The following is a 12,218-nucleotide window of genomic DNA, read 5'->3' on the forward strand; positions in this document are numbered from 1 at the left end:
GTCAGAACGTCTTAAAAAACTTATTTCAAAACCCCCTTTATATACTGGATATTCTATATCTTTAAAAAATCCTAAACATAAATTAGACAATTTACCAACAGCACTAAAATAACCACCTTTATTAAATTTTGACTGAAATCCGCTATTTATTGTGGGACCACTAAGATCTGCAGAATAACTAACTGTACCTTTAATTAAACTACATCTTCCAACATTATCAATTCTATCTATTTCTTTACCATGTTTTTTAACACAAATCCTCTCAAACAAAAATGGAACAAAATTATCAACTAACAATATTGTTGAACCTGCTGGATAATTACTACCATCTTCTTGTAAAACACGGCCAAAAATCTGATATTTTGCTTTTTTAATATTTAAAAAACTATTTACTTCCTTTATATTAAAACTTGTCATATGATTTGTAGAATTCAGATTAGATATAGATATAGGCCAATATATCTTATCTTGTTCACGGATAATAGCATGGTCATAATTAGCAAATATATTTTCCATTTATAAGGAAAAAATTTATTAAAGTATTTATAATTTATAATTTTGAATAAAATCTAAACATAAATGACCACATATAGGTGGATTATTATAATTTTTCAATTGTTCAGTGGTGTAATATAAATTATCTTTACATAAATAATTTACAATTTCTTTAATTGGAATTGAATCTCCATAAGAGTCAAAATATACCTTTTTCTAATCATTTTTTAACCACGCCACCCAATGTGAACCAGGTTGATTAGAATTATTTAAATTTAATATTCCACATTTGTTTTTCCAAGGCACTGCAGGTAGCTCATCTTTCATAAAGCAACCTCTAAAATTTTTTATATTTTTTCCTGCTTCAATAATATCATAATTAGTTAATGGTTTTATTTTTTATTTTTTTTTAGTCTTGAGCCAATCTGTAAAGTCTTAATATTTTCTATTGCTTTATTATGTCTTTTTGCCTCATCTCGTTTTAATTTCTTATCTTTTGCATCGATAACGGTATTTGCAATAACACTAGCACCTCCGGCTAATGCACTAAGGGCTCCTATACCTGCTATAATAAGAGGTAAAAACCCACCTACTTTATCCTTATTTCCAAATTGAGATTTTGTAATTTTTAATCTCGCACCTTTTTTATTATTTTTAGCATTAATTAGTATTTTTTTGTCTATCAGTTAAATTACATATATTTTTACCATTTCCAATCTGTGTATGTTTTAATTGAATAACTACATCAATCTTATTTTCATAAGCTTTTACAAGCTTTTTTACTCGAAAATCATTCAGATTTAAATTCATTTCATAAGAATTAAAATTATAAAATTAAATTAAACCCATACCAAAATATCTCTTTGCTTTCATTGCATTTGTGGTGACAAAAGCAGCTGTTTTTTCACCTATAGATGCATTTGAATCTAAAAATCTATCCCATGCTTTATTTTCCAAAATTTTATCTCCAATATGTCTTGTTTTAATATCTTTATGTTTTTTATAAAAATAATCATGTTCCATTGCTGCCATATCTAGTTTATTTACTGGTTTTTTAATTTTTTTCTAAATCAGTAAAAGGACTGAGATAATTATAACCAGGCCAATGTATTTCTGGCATAAATTTACTGTTTAAAAGATTATTCATATGATCCTTCTACAATTTTTTCTGGCAAACTTGTTACATAAGATATTAAATACTCAATTCCTTGTGGGGTATTAACTATTCTTTCTAATTCAGAAGTAAAAAAATGCACAATACTAATTTTTTCATTATGAAAATTATTATGGCCTGCTTTTTCTTCACTAGCAATAAAATAATAATCCTGTTGTTCCTTCATATGTTTTTCCATTTATAATTAAATTATCATCATTAAATTCTACTACATCTTTTCCAATCATTTATTGTTTATTATGAGTATTATAATATAATCCAAAAACTGAATCATTAATTCGAGGTAAATATTTGGTTGTATTTGGACCTATAGTTATTATATTCTTTGAGGGCATATTTTTTTTAATTGGTGACCTTATTTCTAGAGGTGATTTAATTGGAGTATTTGAGCCATCTGTCAGCCTTAATATTTCTGGTCGTTTATATGGAACCATCATTTTTTTCATATCTTCGTCAGTTTTAATATTTATTTCTTTAACATCATTAACTGCATTTACAATATTTTTTAATTCATTTGTTACTGGTCCAAAAGATTTTTTCTTTTCTTCTTCAGCATATATGTTTCTTAAAGCCGCTTTTTTAAAATCCTTCTTTAGCTTATTTTTAAGTTCAATTATTCTGTCTATTTCCCTAATTGAAATTTTTTTCATTTTTTTCATTACAGAACCTCCTCTTTTTCTATCTTTTTCCTTTCCTTTAAAAAAAATATTTCTCATATCCTTTATATCCATTTAATATGAAAAAATTTTAATAACCGTTAGCGCTTGCGTTAATGTTTGTGTTAATATCTACGTTTGGGTTTGAGTTTGCGTTAAAATCTACGTTGGGTTTACGTTTGTGTTAATGTTTGCGTTGCTGAATTTGTTATAAATGTGTATACCTGTTAAATCAATAGATATAAACCCAAATTTATTTTTCCAGCAAGTTGAACATAAAGATTTAAATTTATCAAAAGCTATATCATTACTTAAAAAATCTTTCCATATTCTCCCAATATAAAAATCTGACTGATTAAATATAATTAAAAAATTACAATTTGTTCTTATTGCTTTTAAATCTAATAAACTATAATTCTGACTCATATAAATACATGAAATATTTTTAGATCTAGATCTTACAAAATAATCTTTTATTCTATCTTGTTTATCTAAAATATAATCATCAAAAACAACTAAACTATTTTATTTACATTCATCAACAGATATTATATCTTCTTTAGTAATATTTACTTCAACACTATCCAAACCAGTAAATACTTCTTTCATTTTTTCATAGACAGGCTGTTCTATGTTTTTCGTAAAAATATAAAGATTATCAAAAGGATGCCAATAATTAATAATAATATTAAACAAGTTAGTTTTCCCTGATCCAGAAGAACCTATAATTAAACATCTCATAGGTGTTGGAAAAATTGATTTTGATGTATTATCTTTATCTTTATCTAAATGAAACACTTTAATTTCATAATTATCCATTTAATATTGAAAAAATTAATTGGTAGCTATTTAAAATTATTTAGATATCAGGATTAAATAAGCGACAAATTCAATATTTTTTATTTCATTGCCATCTTGATCAGAGATAAATAATTTAATATATTTAAAATTTATTACATTTAGAGGAATATATTTAATATCATTAGCTATATATTGTCCATCAACATCACATTTAATTACCATCAATACCATTCCCTTTAGGCCATGTTTTATTTATAGGGATCATCTGTTTTTTAAAGTCGCCAATGTAATCAAAACCTAAACGATTTGATAAATATTCATCAAAACAGGCCGATTGAGGCTGTAATATTTATAAAACCTTCAATTAATTCAAGACTTATTTTAGGAAAATCAGCCACAAATTTAGCTCCGAATGAATTAAATACATTTTCAATTTCACTTAATGAATATACACCTATAAATATTGTATCTAACATGATTTGACCATTTCGACATATTCTAAATTCACATTGTTTCTCTATATTTATATATTTTTCATCTGAAGTAGGATAGTAAATCATTCTTTTGTTACTTATCTTTATAAAATTTAGATCTTTAAAATCCAGATATTGTTTTCATCTAGATTATAGTAACATGGGGATTCAATTTTAACCTTTTTATCAACAAAAGATATAACTAAGGGACTGATTAATTTATTTAGTTGCTCTTTAGTATATTGGCCATTATTGATATTAATTATGTTATTGTTAATTGTAATTTGACAATCTTTTTCAATTTTAATTAAATTATTAGAACTGGCAAACGAGAAAGCATAAAGTCCAATAGACATATTTTGATTTTCATTATATACCTATATAATGTTCTAAATGAATAGAACCATTTATGATTTTAATTAATTTCATTTATTAGCGAAAAAATATTAATAAGTTATTCAAATTCTATCAAATCGGTTGATTTCCCATTGTCAAGAACTTTTTTCCTTTATATATGATATACATTTCACCATCATATCTATCTATATCTTGTTCAGAGATAGTATTAACAAATCTGTAAGGTAATATAAGTATATGTTTATTATTTAATAAAACAGAAACTCTTTCTCCATATTTTGTAGTTTAATATAGTTAGTTAATGTACATATTTAATGTAGTTAAATATTTATATTTTTTTTAAAGGATGTTATTCTATTTTTTTCATTGATATTTAGATCAGATAATTGTATATATTTGTATGTGAAATATTCTGTATTTAATTATTTTAGTAAATTATCTGCAATATTATCTGGAATATCAGCTTCAAACTCTAAATGATGATATGTATCTCCATTATCAAACATTTTTACATATCTGTAATAAATGTAAAACGTATTCCACTGAAAATCATTCATTTCATTTATATTGTTAGAGATAATTCTTAAATATCTGGTAAAAAGAGTTTATATTTATTATCCAGTATTACAGAGATTTTTCATTTTGATTAGTGTTAATAATTTCAAAACCAGTAACTTCATACTTTTTGTTAATTTCCAATTCTGATAATTTAATATATTTATATTTATAACCTTGTTTATTTAAACATACTTTTAAAGGTATTGCGTCAGACATTTTTAATTCAGATATTTTAATTTTTTATATTATACCTATATAGTAAGAGAAAATTTAATAGGAAATTTAATTTTTAAGCTTATATTATTTTTCTATATTAAATGGATAAAAAAATAGTAAATTTATTGCTTATTTAATTCTAAAATCACTTTAAAACTTCTAACTTTCACAAATCTATATATATTTTATTTTTTAAACAGATATTTGCTGATTATTGGACGAATAATTACATTTAGTTTTAGTTATATTTATTAATCATGCTACTAATTATGCTTTTTAGTTTAAGTTTTATAGCTAGATTTTCAACACCTATAAAAATTACCATTTCAATCCAACATCTACCAAAAGTTATCATTACAAATCATCATCTACAAAAATTTGAGTTTCATTTCAACATCTACAAATACTGGGATTTCATTTCAACAGCTCAAAATTTCAATTTAAATACCTATTGCTGCTCAAAATTTTCTGTAAATAAAAGTGAATTTATGCTTATACAGAAAACTAGACTGAAACAGGTGCTTATTTCGCCATTTCAAAATTAAAGACAGATCTTCATACTAAAAATTGCAAACATCTCAAGACTCATTATTCAACATCTCAACATCTAAATAATAAAACATCTTCTACAAAAACCTACTTTATTTTATATTAATTTATTTTATATTTTTGCATTCTTTATATTTGATTTATTATTATGTACATTTTTGATAACCAAGTGGCTTCTTTGCTGTTTATTTGCTAGTTTTCACTGTCCACGAATATTTTACATCAATTCATTATTGTTGTAGAACATTTTGGACGGGTGTTGACTGTCTATATGCATACGGCGAATGACATAAAATTCCACTGCGTGGTCTGTATTTATTAACTAAATTATTTCTAGAATGGTAAAAAATGATAAGTATGTTCATACAATCAGCTCTCATTGGCTGTATTTTGCTTTAAGAACATATTATGTGTGTTCATTATTCTTTATGGAGACGTCATAAAATCTATATTAACAACTATTTACTATGAAAACATATTGGAATAATTGTCATATATATTATATTTCCTATAATGATAAGCAAATATATGGCGGAAGTTGCTTGGCTGCTATTTGGTTGCATTTTATGTCTAAATATTTGTAATGTATAAAGTATAAGTCTTAAAAATTTTTTGTAATGTTTAAATTTATCTAAATTTCTGTACATTTTTTAAAAATATTTTTTTGTTTCTGTATTGTTTCTAAAATATCTGTAATGTTTTTAAATATCTGTAATGTTTCTAAATATCTGTAATGTTTCTAAATATCTGTAATGTTTCTAAATTTCTGTAATATTTCTAAATTTCTGTAATATTTAAAGCTTTTATTTCTAAATCTTTGTAATAGTTAATAAGTTTAAATTTCTGTGATATTTAACAAATATTTTGTTGAAAAATAAATTATGGAAAGTCGGGTAAACGGACCCTCTATCTACTTATAATAATATAGACATAAAAATAGGTAGGTACATCTTTTTATTTATATTTTTCACAGAAGTGAAATATTTCATAAAACTTTAAAATTTTACTCACTTTTAAAATTTGTCCTATAATCCGTTCAGCAAGAAAATGCAAGTTGGCGTTGATTCGTAGGTTATGGATTCGTATGTTGCTAAGCATTCCCTTTCCTTAATAAATGCAAGCGATGCCTGACAAACGTAACAACCACCGGTAGACTGCATAGCATGGCTATTGTATGCATATATACATATATATACCTTGAGACGGAATCTACGTTCTCTCACCGACGGGAATATAGATCAATATGGAAAATAAGAATCTTATAATATGTATGATTTTTCATAATATTTTAATTTGTAACTTTAATTTAAACGTTCATTACATCCATTCCAAACTAAAATTATAACTTGTTCGGAGTTTATATACAGATTAAATATATGATTGAACTGAGAACATTATTATGGGAATTGTGTGTTATTCATTTTTTATTAGACTAACTATTTATTAAAGCGTCTATATATATTTATATAAAAAATAGGTAATGTCATAGTTTCATAAAAAATGTAAAAATGTAATGAAATTTTAATTTAGTTTGTTTTACTGAATTTACAGATCATAATTATTCTTGAAAAAGCAATCATGTCTGTTTATACTATATAATATTATAATATAAATATTTTGATCAATAGGCATACAGAAAGATAAATTGCATTATTAAATCAATAAACTATGATTTTTAAGCTTGTAAGTGTACACATTATTAATAGGTACTTTTTATAGTTTAAATTGTATTCTTATAACAACTAAAAAATCAATGAATATAAGATTGTATTTATAAGAAATTTAAAAAAAAAACTTGAAATGTTGAACATTTAAAAAAAAAAATAACAATAATAAAAATGAAAATTTTTTCAACATTTATGAAGTACATATTTTTATAATTTTCGGTTTGCTTATTTTTCAAAAAAAGAACAATAAAAAAATAATGGAACAATTATTGATCATAAATTGTTTGTAGGAATTATACTTGTTGATAAATTATTGTACATTATATTATATGCGATGAACATATAATCATAAATCATTTTTGCTTTTTCTTATATTTCATAGATGTAAAATTTCATGTACTAAAATATACGCTTAAAACAGATTGATATAAGACTTATGTATCACTTGATGAAACGTGAAAATAGTTAAAAAAAAAAATAACATAAAATTAAAGGATTTAAACGATAATGCAATTGATATGAAAATGAAAAAAATATATAATATAATATATTACCTAAACTTATATAGGTTATACTTATAAAATAAACTAAAAAAAAAAAAAATTATACTTTTGATTTCAAATATGGTAGGTATGAGTATTTACAATAATAATAATAATAATAATAAAAAAATGTAAGTCAAATCCACCGTGCATAAAAAAGTACGGAGGAGCGCAGTCTCGGAAAATTATAGTTATGTACAATGTACAAAATAGGATACATAGTTTTTCCTCGTAATGATTAATATTATATAAATATAGCATCTAGGTACGTTCTACGACCAAATACGTTAATAATGAAAAACTGAATAAAATAGGTTAAAGGGTGACATTAGGTGTATATAGCGTTACTGGATAATCAGTGGACAAGAACCCAAAAGTATATTGTGCAGACCCGCCATGTTTGTCCAGTCGGTGCGTTCGCCACCAATGACGAGGTTTCGTATGCAGCCTTTGAAGTTTTCTCTAGTTCCTAATGTACCACTTGACGCAGCGTCTATAAAAAACGTTAACACATTCGTTACGTAAGCACAAGTAATTTATGGTAAAATATTTATAAATTATAAATCATATTATATTTTTATGTTTGATTGAATTATTTTGACCGATATCACTACTATCAACACTATAAACATCTAAAGAGTTGTATTTACCTGGTAATCCACCAATATAAAGAGGACTGTGCGTACGTGCTCCGGTTATGTGTCCGTTGTCAAGAAGCCAATATTTTTGTTCAAACTGATCGACTTTTAAAGTGAGTTTGTCTTCAACGTAAAATGCTTGGATCTGATGCCATTTGTTGTCACAAATTGCAAATTCTGATTGGAAACTTTGTTCGACGCGGAATGGTCTGCGGTCACCCATATCACCAGATATAATTACTTTACCTTGGTTCAGCTCTAATGACAACGCTGGATAGCCTTCTGGCTCAGACACGGATAGAAGAACCGCAGTGGACTGCGTTGTCTTTAGCTCCAATGACATCTCCAACAATGCTCCCACATAAAATTTGTTTTCTATAATTTTTTTAAAAGAATAATTAAAATTTAACGTTACCTACTAATATTTCATAATGGTATTTACAGTAGGTATTATATGTTCAGAATTTTAAGTAAGTATTAATACCTCATATAATTTGTTTAACACTTTGTAGAGAGATGAATTAAAAATCATAATAAATTTCCACAAAATAAATACGGTATTAATACAATAAAACGTGCCGTGATTCTGTTGGTGCCCTGCGTACAGGTTATTTGTAACCTAACAACCTTATATTCGCCTCAGAATAAGAACGTACATTTTTAAGTAGATGGTGATCGGTTTATCCTACTTGATCACAGCTTATGTTCTTTTCGTTTTTATAAGTCAATTAGCGCCGAACTACGCTTGGTGAATCTGAATGGCTGAACCTAATTTGGTCCACCACTACAATAAAATTAAGGTCTCCGTACGTTCTTATTTAGTAGGTAGCGAGCATTGCGGAGGACTTGTGCGACAAGCCATAATACGCTATTATCTGCCATCATCATTGTATAGGTTAGGTATTCATATCTAATAAATCAATACATAAACACGAATATCCTGCTCGTTTAGAAATACTTATGTGACCGCAATAAGTAACTATGTTAAAAATAAAACCGTAATCGTTTTTACATTAAGTCTTTGTATACATGTAAAACTTCAAATAAAATATTCAAAGCAACATCGTAACATAGAAAGGCTGTAAATATAGAAAATTCAACATTAGATACACCAACCAATCGGTGGAATGTTAAAACATTGACTATAGTAGCCAGTTAGAAGATACTAATTGATAGCATTCTCCGATCAATAAAGAGGACAAAATAAAATTCAATAAAATTCTCAGTATCATACGCAACTATCATGTACTACTTCGTAAATTATAGCATGTCAAAAAGATCTAATATTAGTGATCTAGATACATCAGTAAATTATTAACTGACAAATAAGACTGATTTTACCAACTAAAACAATAATTCATAATCTCTCTCACAAAAAAATACTTTTAAAAATACTAAATTTTTCTAAATATAAATGGACCAACCAACCTAAATATCTCAATTAAAAACCACGTACGTTTCGAGCCAAATATACGTAAACGCTCATTCTAATATCTTAAAAAAAAAAAAAATAAATATTGTATCTATCTAAAAAAAATATTATCGTGAAACTCAGTTGAATTATTTTTTAATAAAAAAGAATATAGTTCATTATTTATTCTTGTCAAATCATTCTAATCAAGAATAATTTATTGATCGTAATAAAAATGTATGCATAACAAAAACATATCATTACAACTTAGATCAGGGTTCATAATACTTTTAATACATACATTTTTTCGAAGGGCCACATTATAAATCTTGAAATTGTTCGCGGGACATTAAAATTGGAGCAATCAGTAAAAAGAAAAACCAAAAAATGATAAATTACAACAACAGAACGTATAATATTAATGGTTTTCACTTTATTCTTTTGTCTGCAGATTGGATAAAATTTGTCTACGTGCTGCCATATGGTTATATTACTGACAATAGGTATGACCCTTGATTTAGATTTTAGATTATATATTTTTAGGATTTTATTGAAGAAATTTCAATTGAATTAATATGTTTTCTGCTACGAATCCAATTATGAAAACATTAAACAATTTTAAAATTTTTATTGGCTATTAGAAATAATTTTAGAATATTAAATCACAGCTATATACCCGACAAAAGACAATTTATAATTAATCCGCAATGTACACTACCATACTAATTACCATTATGTTAATGTGTTATTAATTTTATTATTATTCATATTTTATTTAGTTCTACTTTTTACTTATTTGATATTATTTATTTAGTTTGATGAATATATAACAATAATTAATTTTAAATATATGATACTTGACAAGAAAAAAATAATGTTAAAATTATATTTAATGACTTACTATAAATGGCGTATGCATCACCAGGGAAAAATGAACCTTTTTCAACTTGTGGAAAACATTGTCCGACCTTGTTTCGTATTGCTTTTTCACTTACCAGTTCTTCTTCTTGATGATTTATTGAAAAACCTTGCATGCATCCTCTGAATGGTTGGACATTCTATAAAAATAAATTTATTGTATTTTTGAAATAGTGAGTATAAGAACTTAAAAATTGATTTACATACCAACGATTCTGGTAGCTGAATGTCTTTATCTGGAATACCACCCACGTACATGGTATTTCCAATACTAAGTTTTTTGGTAAAATTTAATTTTTCTTGTGGAATTGAATCAATCACAAAATTCAACGTCTTATTCTCTTTTACCAATTGAATCTATTGTACAAAATGCAAATTAATTATGAAATTAGAATTTACCTATTTTACATGATGCTTTTTTCAATCAAATACCTTATGCCATATTCCATCGTTAAATACAGCTTGGGTGGATATTTCAACTCTTTTCCGCGTTTTCAGAACTAACTGCACACGACCATTATATAAATGCATCAATAAATAATTTGTCTGCTTCCCACGTGTTCCCTAATAATCAACAATAAGTTTACTACGATACATAAACTAAAACATAAAATATTATTTTCTTTACAATCAACATAAATATCAGTCCGTTTGGATAGAAGCTCCTAAATCTAAAGTCCATTTTAAAGTTTTTCTGCATGTTGTGTCGTTTACCAAACGTAACGAGCACATAGCTGTTTGGATTGTCTCCAAATTTAACTGCGCCAGGTTCAAGTGAATAACTTCCTTCTTTCATGCAGCCAACTGATTTTTCAGGCGATGTCATTGAGGCGATTTCACTGAAAACATTATTATCTTTTTGTGGCACTGGCCCTGGTTGTCCAAGAGCAGCGTGTTCAAACTCGATCGGTGAATCAAAAAACAGGAGTCTTTATGACATAAAAACAAGTGATGACAATATTTTGTTATGGAATATGTTAACTTGGTAACAATTGTATTTTTACTTACTGATCATTGAAAATAGCATCTTTGATAGTACCAATCAATGGAACGCTAGACACTGCTTTCCCAGTCGTATTTATTTCTATTGGCAATCCTCCCAAAAATAGCCCTCCAGCTGTACCAGGTGCCTTAACGATATTCACCCCTTCAGGCAATGACGAGGATGAATGCAGAACGTCGTCGATGCGTAGCTCTAACTTTTTTCCATTTTTGGTCACCATAATGGAGTGATATTTACCATCACCAAATTCAAATCCTTCACTTGCAAGTCTAACTTCCCCACGTCCCGCATTTATTCGAATGTCTACTTGACCTCTTCTTAAACTGACTGAGTAGTAGTTTTGCTTGTTCTGAAACAAAATTACAGTCACAAATTATAATCTAATAATACTAGATATAAATTTCAAAATTACTTCTTGGTCGATATTATTATTTATTTCTTCAAGGTTGTCACTTGTATTAGTTACTCCAGGCTGAAATTATATCAAATTTTTAGTAATAAAAAAACATAATTCGTAGAAATTCAGAAATATGTATAGATTCCATAATTACTTACAACTAATGAATCTGTTGTAGATAACATCAATAGCACATCTTGTTGCAATGTGGCAAACATGAACCCAAATGATGCTTTCTTTTTGAGTGTGTGTGATACCAGCTCCAAATAACCATTTCCATAAAATCCCACTACAGTCAACGGCTGTAATTTTAAACATATTTCTATATGTTAAGACACTATATTTTTAATAAAATTAAATCAT

At 26.4% G+C, this 12,218-nt stretch overlaps 1 protein-coding gene across 1 annotated transcript in view; it reads right to left on the bottom strand.

Annotated features, from left to right (window-relative positions):
- Window positions 1–6,548: 6,548 nt before the first annotated feature.
- Window positions 6,549–12,218, bottom strand: part of wb (wing blister) — a 69,885-nt gene continuing 64,215 nt past the window's right edge. The window contains exons 42-50 of the mRNA XM_015518971.2: window positions 12,014–12,157; window positions 11,871–11,930; window positions 11,464–11,807; window positions 11,084–11,384; window positions 10,888–11,019; window positions 10,663–10,812; window positions 10,439–10,595; window positions 8,139–8,501; window positions 6,549–7,981 (exon numbers count right to left, since the gene is read on the bottom strand). Of these exons, the coding sequence (XP_015374457.2) occupies window positions 7,833–7,981; window positions 8,139–8,501; window positions 10,439–10,595; window positions 10,663–10,812; window positions 10,888–11,019; window positions 11,084–11,384; window positions 11,464–11,807; window positions 11,871–11,930; window positions 12,014–12,157 (1,800 nt within the window). The 3' untranslated portion in view covers window positions 6,549–7,832. The remainder of the gene's footprint in view (window positions 7,982–8,138; window positions 8,502–10,438; window positions 10,596–10,662; window positions 10,813–10,887; window positions 11,020–11,083; window positions 11,385–11,463; window positions 11,808–11,870; window positions 11,931–12,013; window positions 12,158–12,218) is intronic.

Source organism: Diuraphis noxia, unplaced genomic scaffold (genome assembly GCF_037042655.1).
Source record: "Diuraphis noxia isolate RWA-SAM2 unplaced genomic scaffold, SU_Dnox_SAM2 contig0001, whole genome shotgun sequence".
Taxonomy (NCBI): domain Eukaryota; kingdom Metazoa; phylum Arthropoda; class Insecta; order Hemiptera; family Aphididae; genus Diuraphis; species Diuraphis noxia.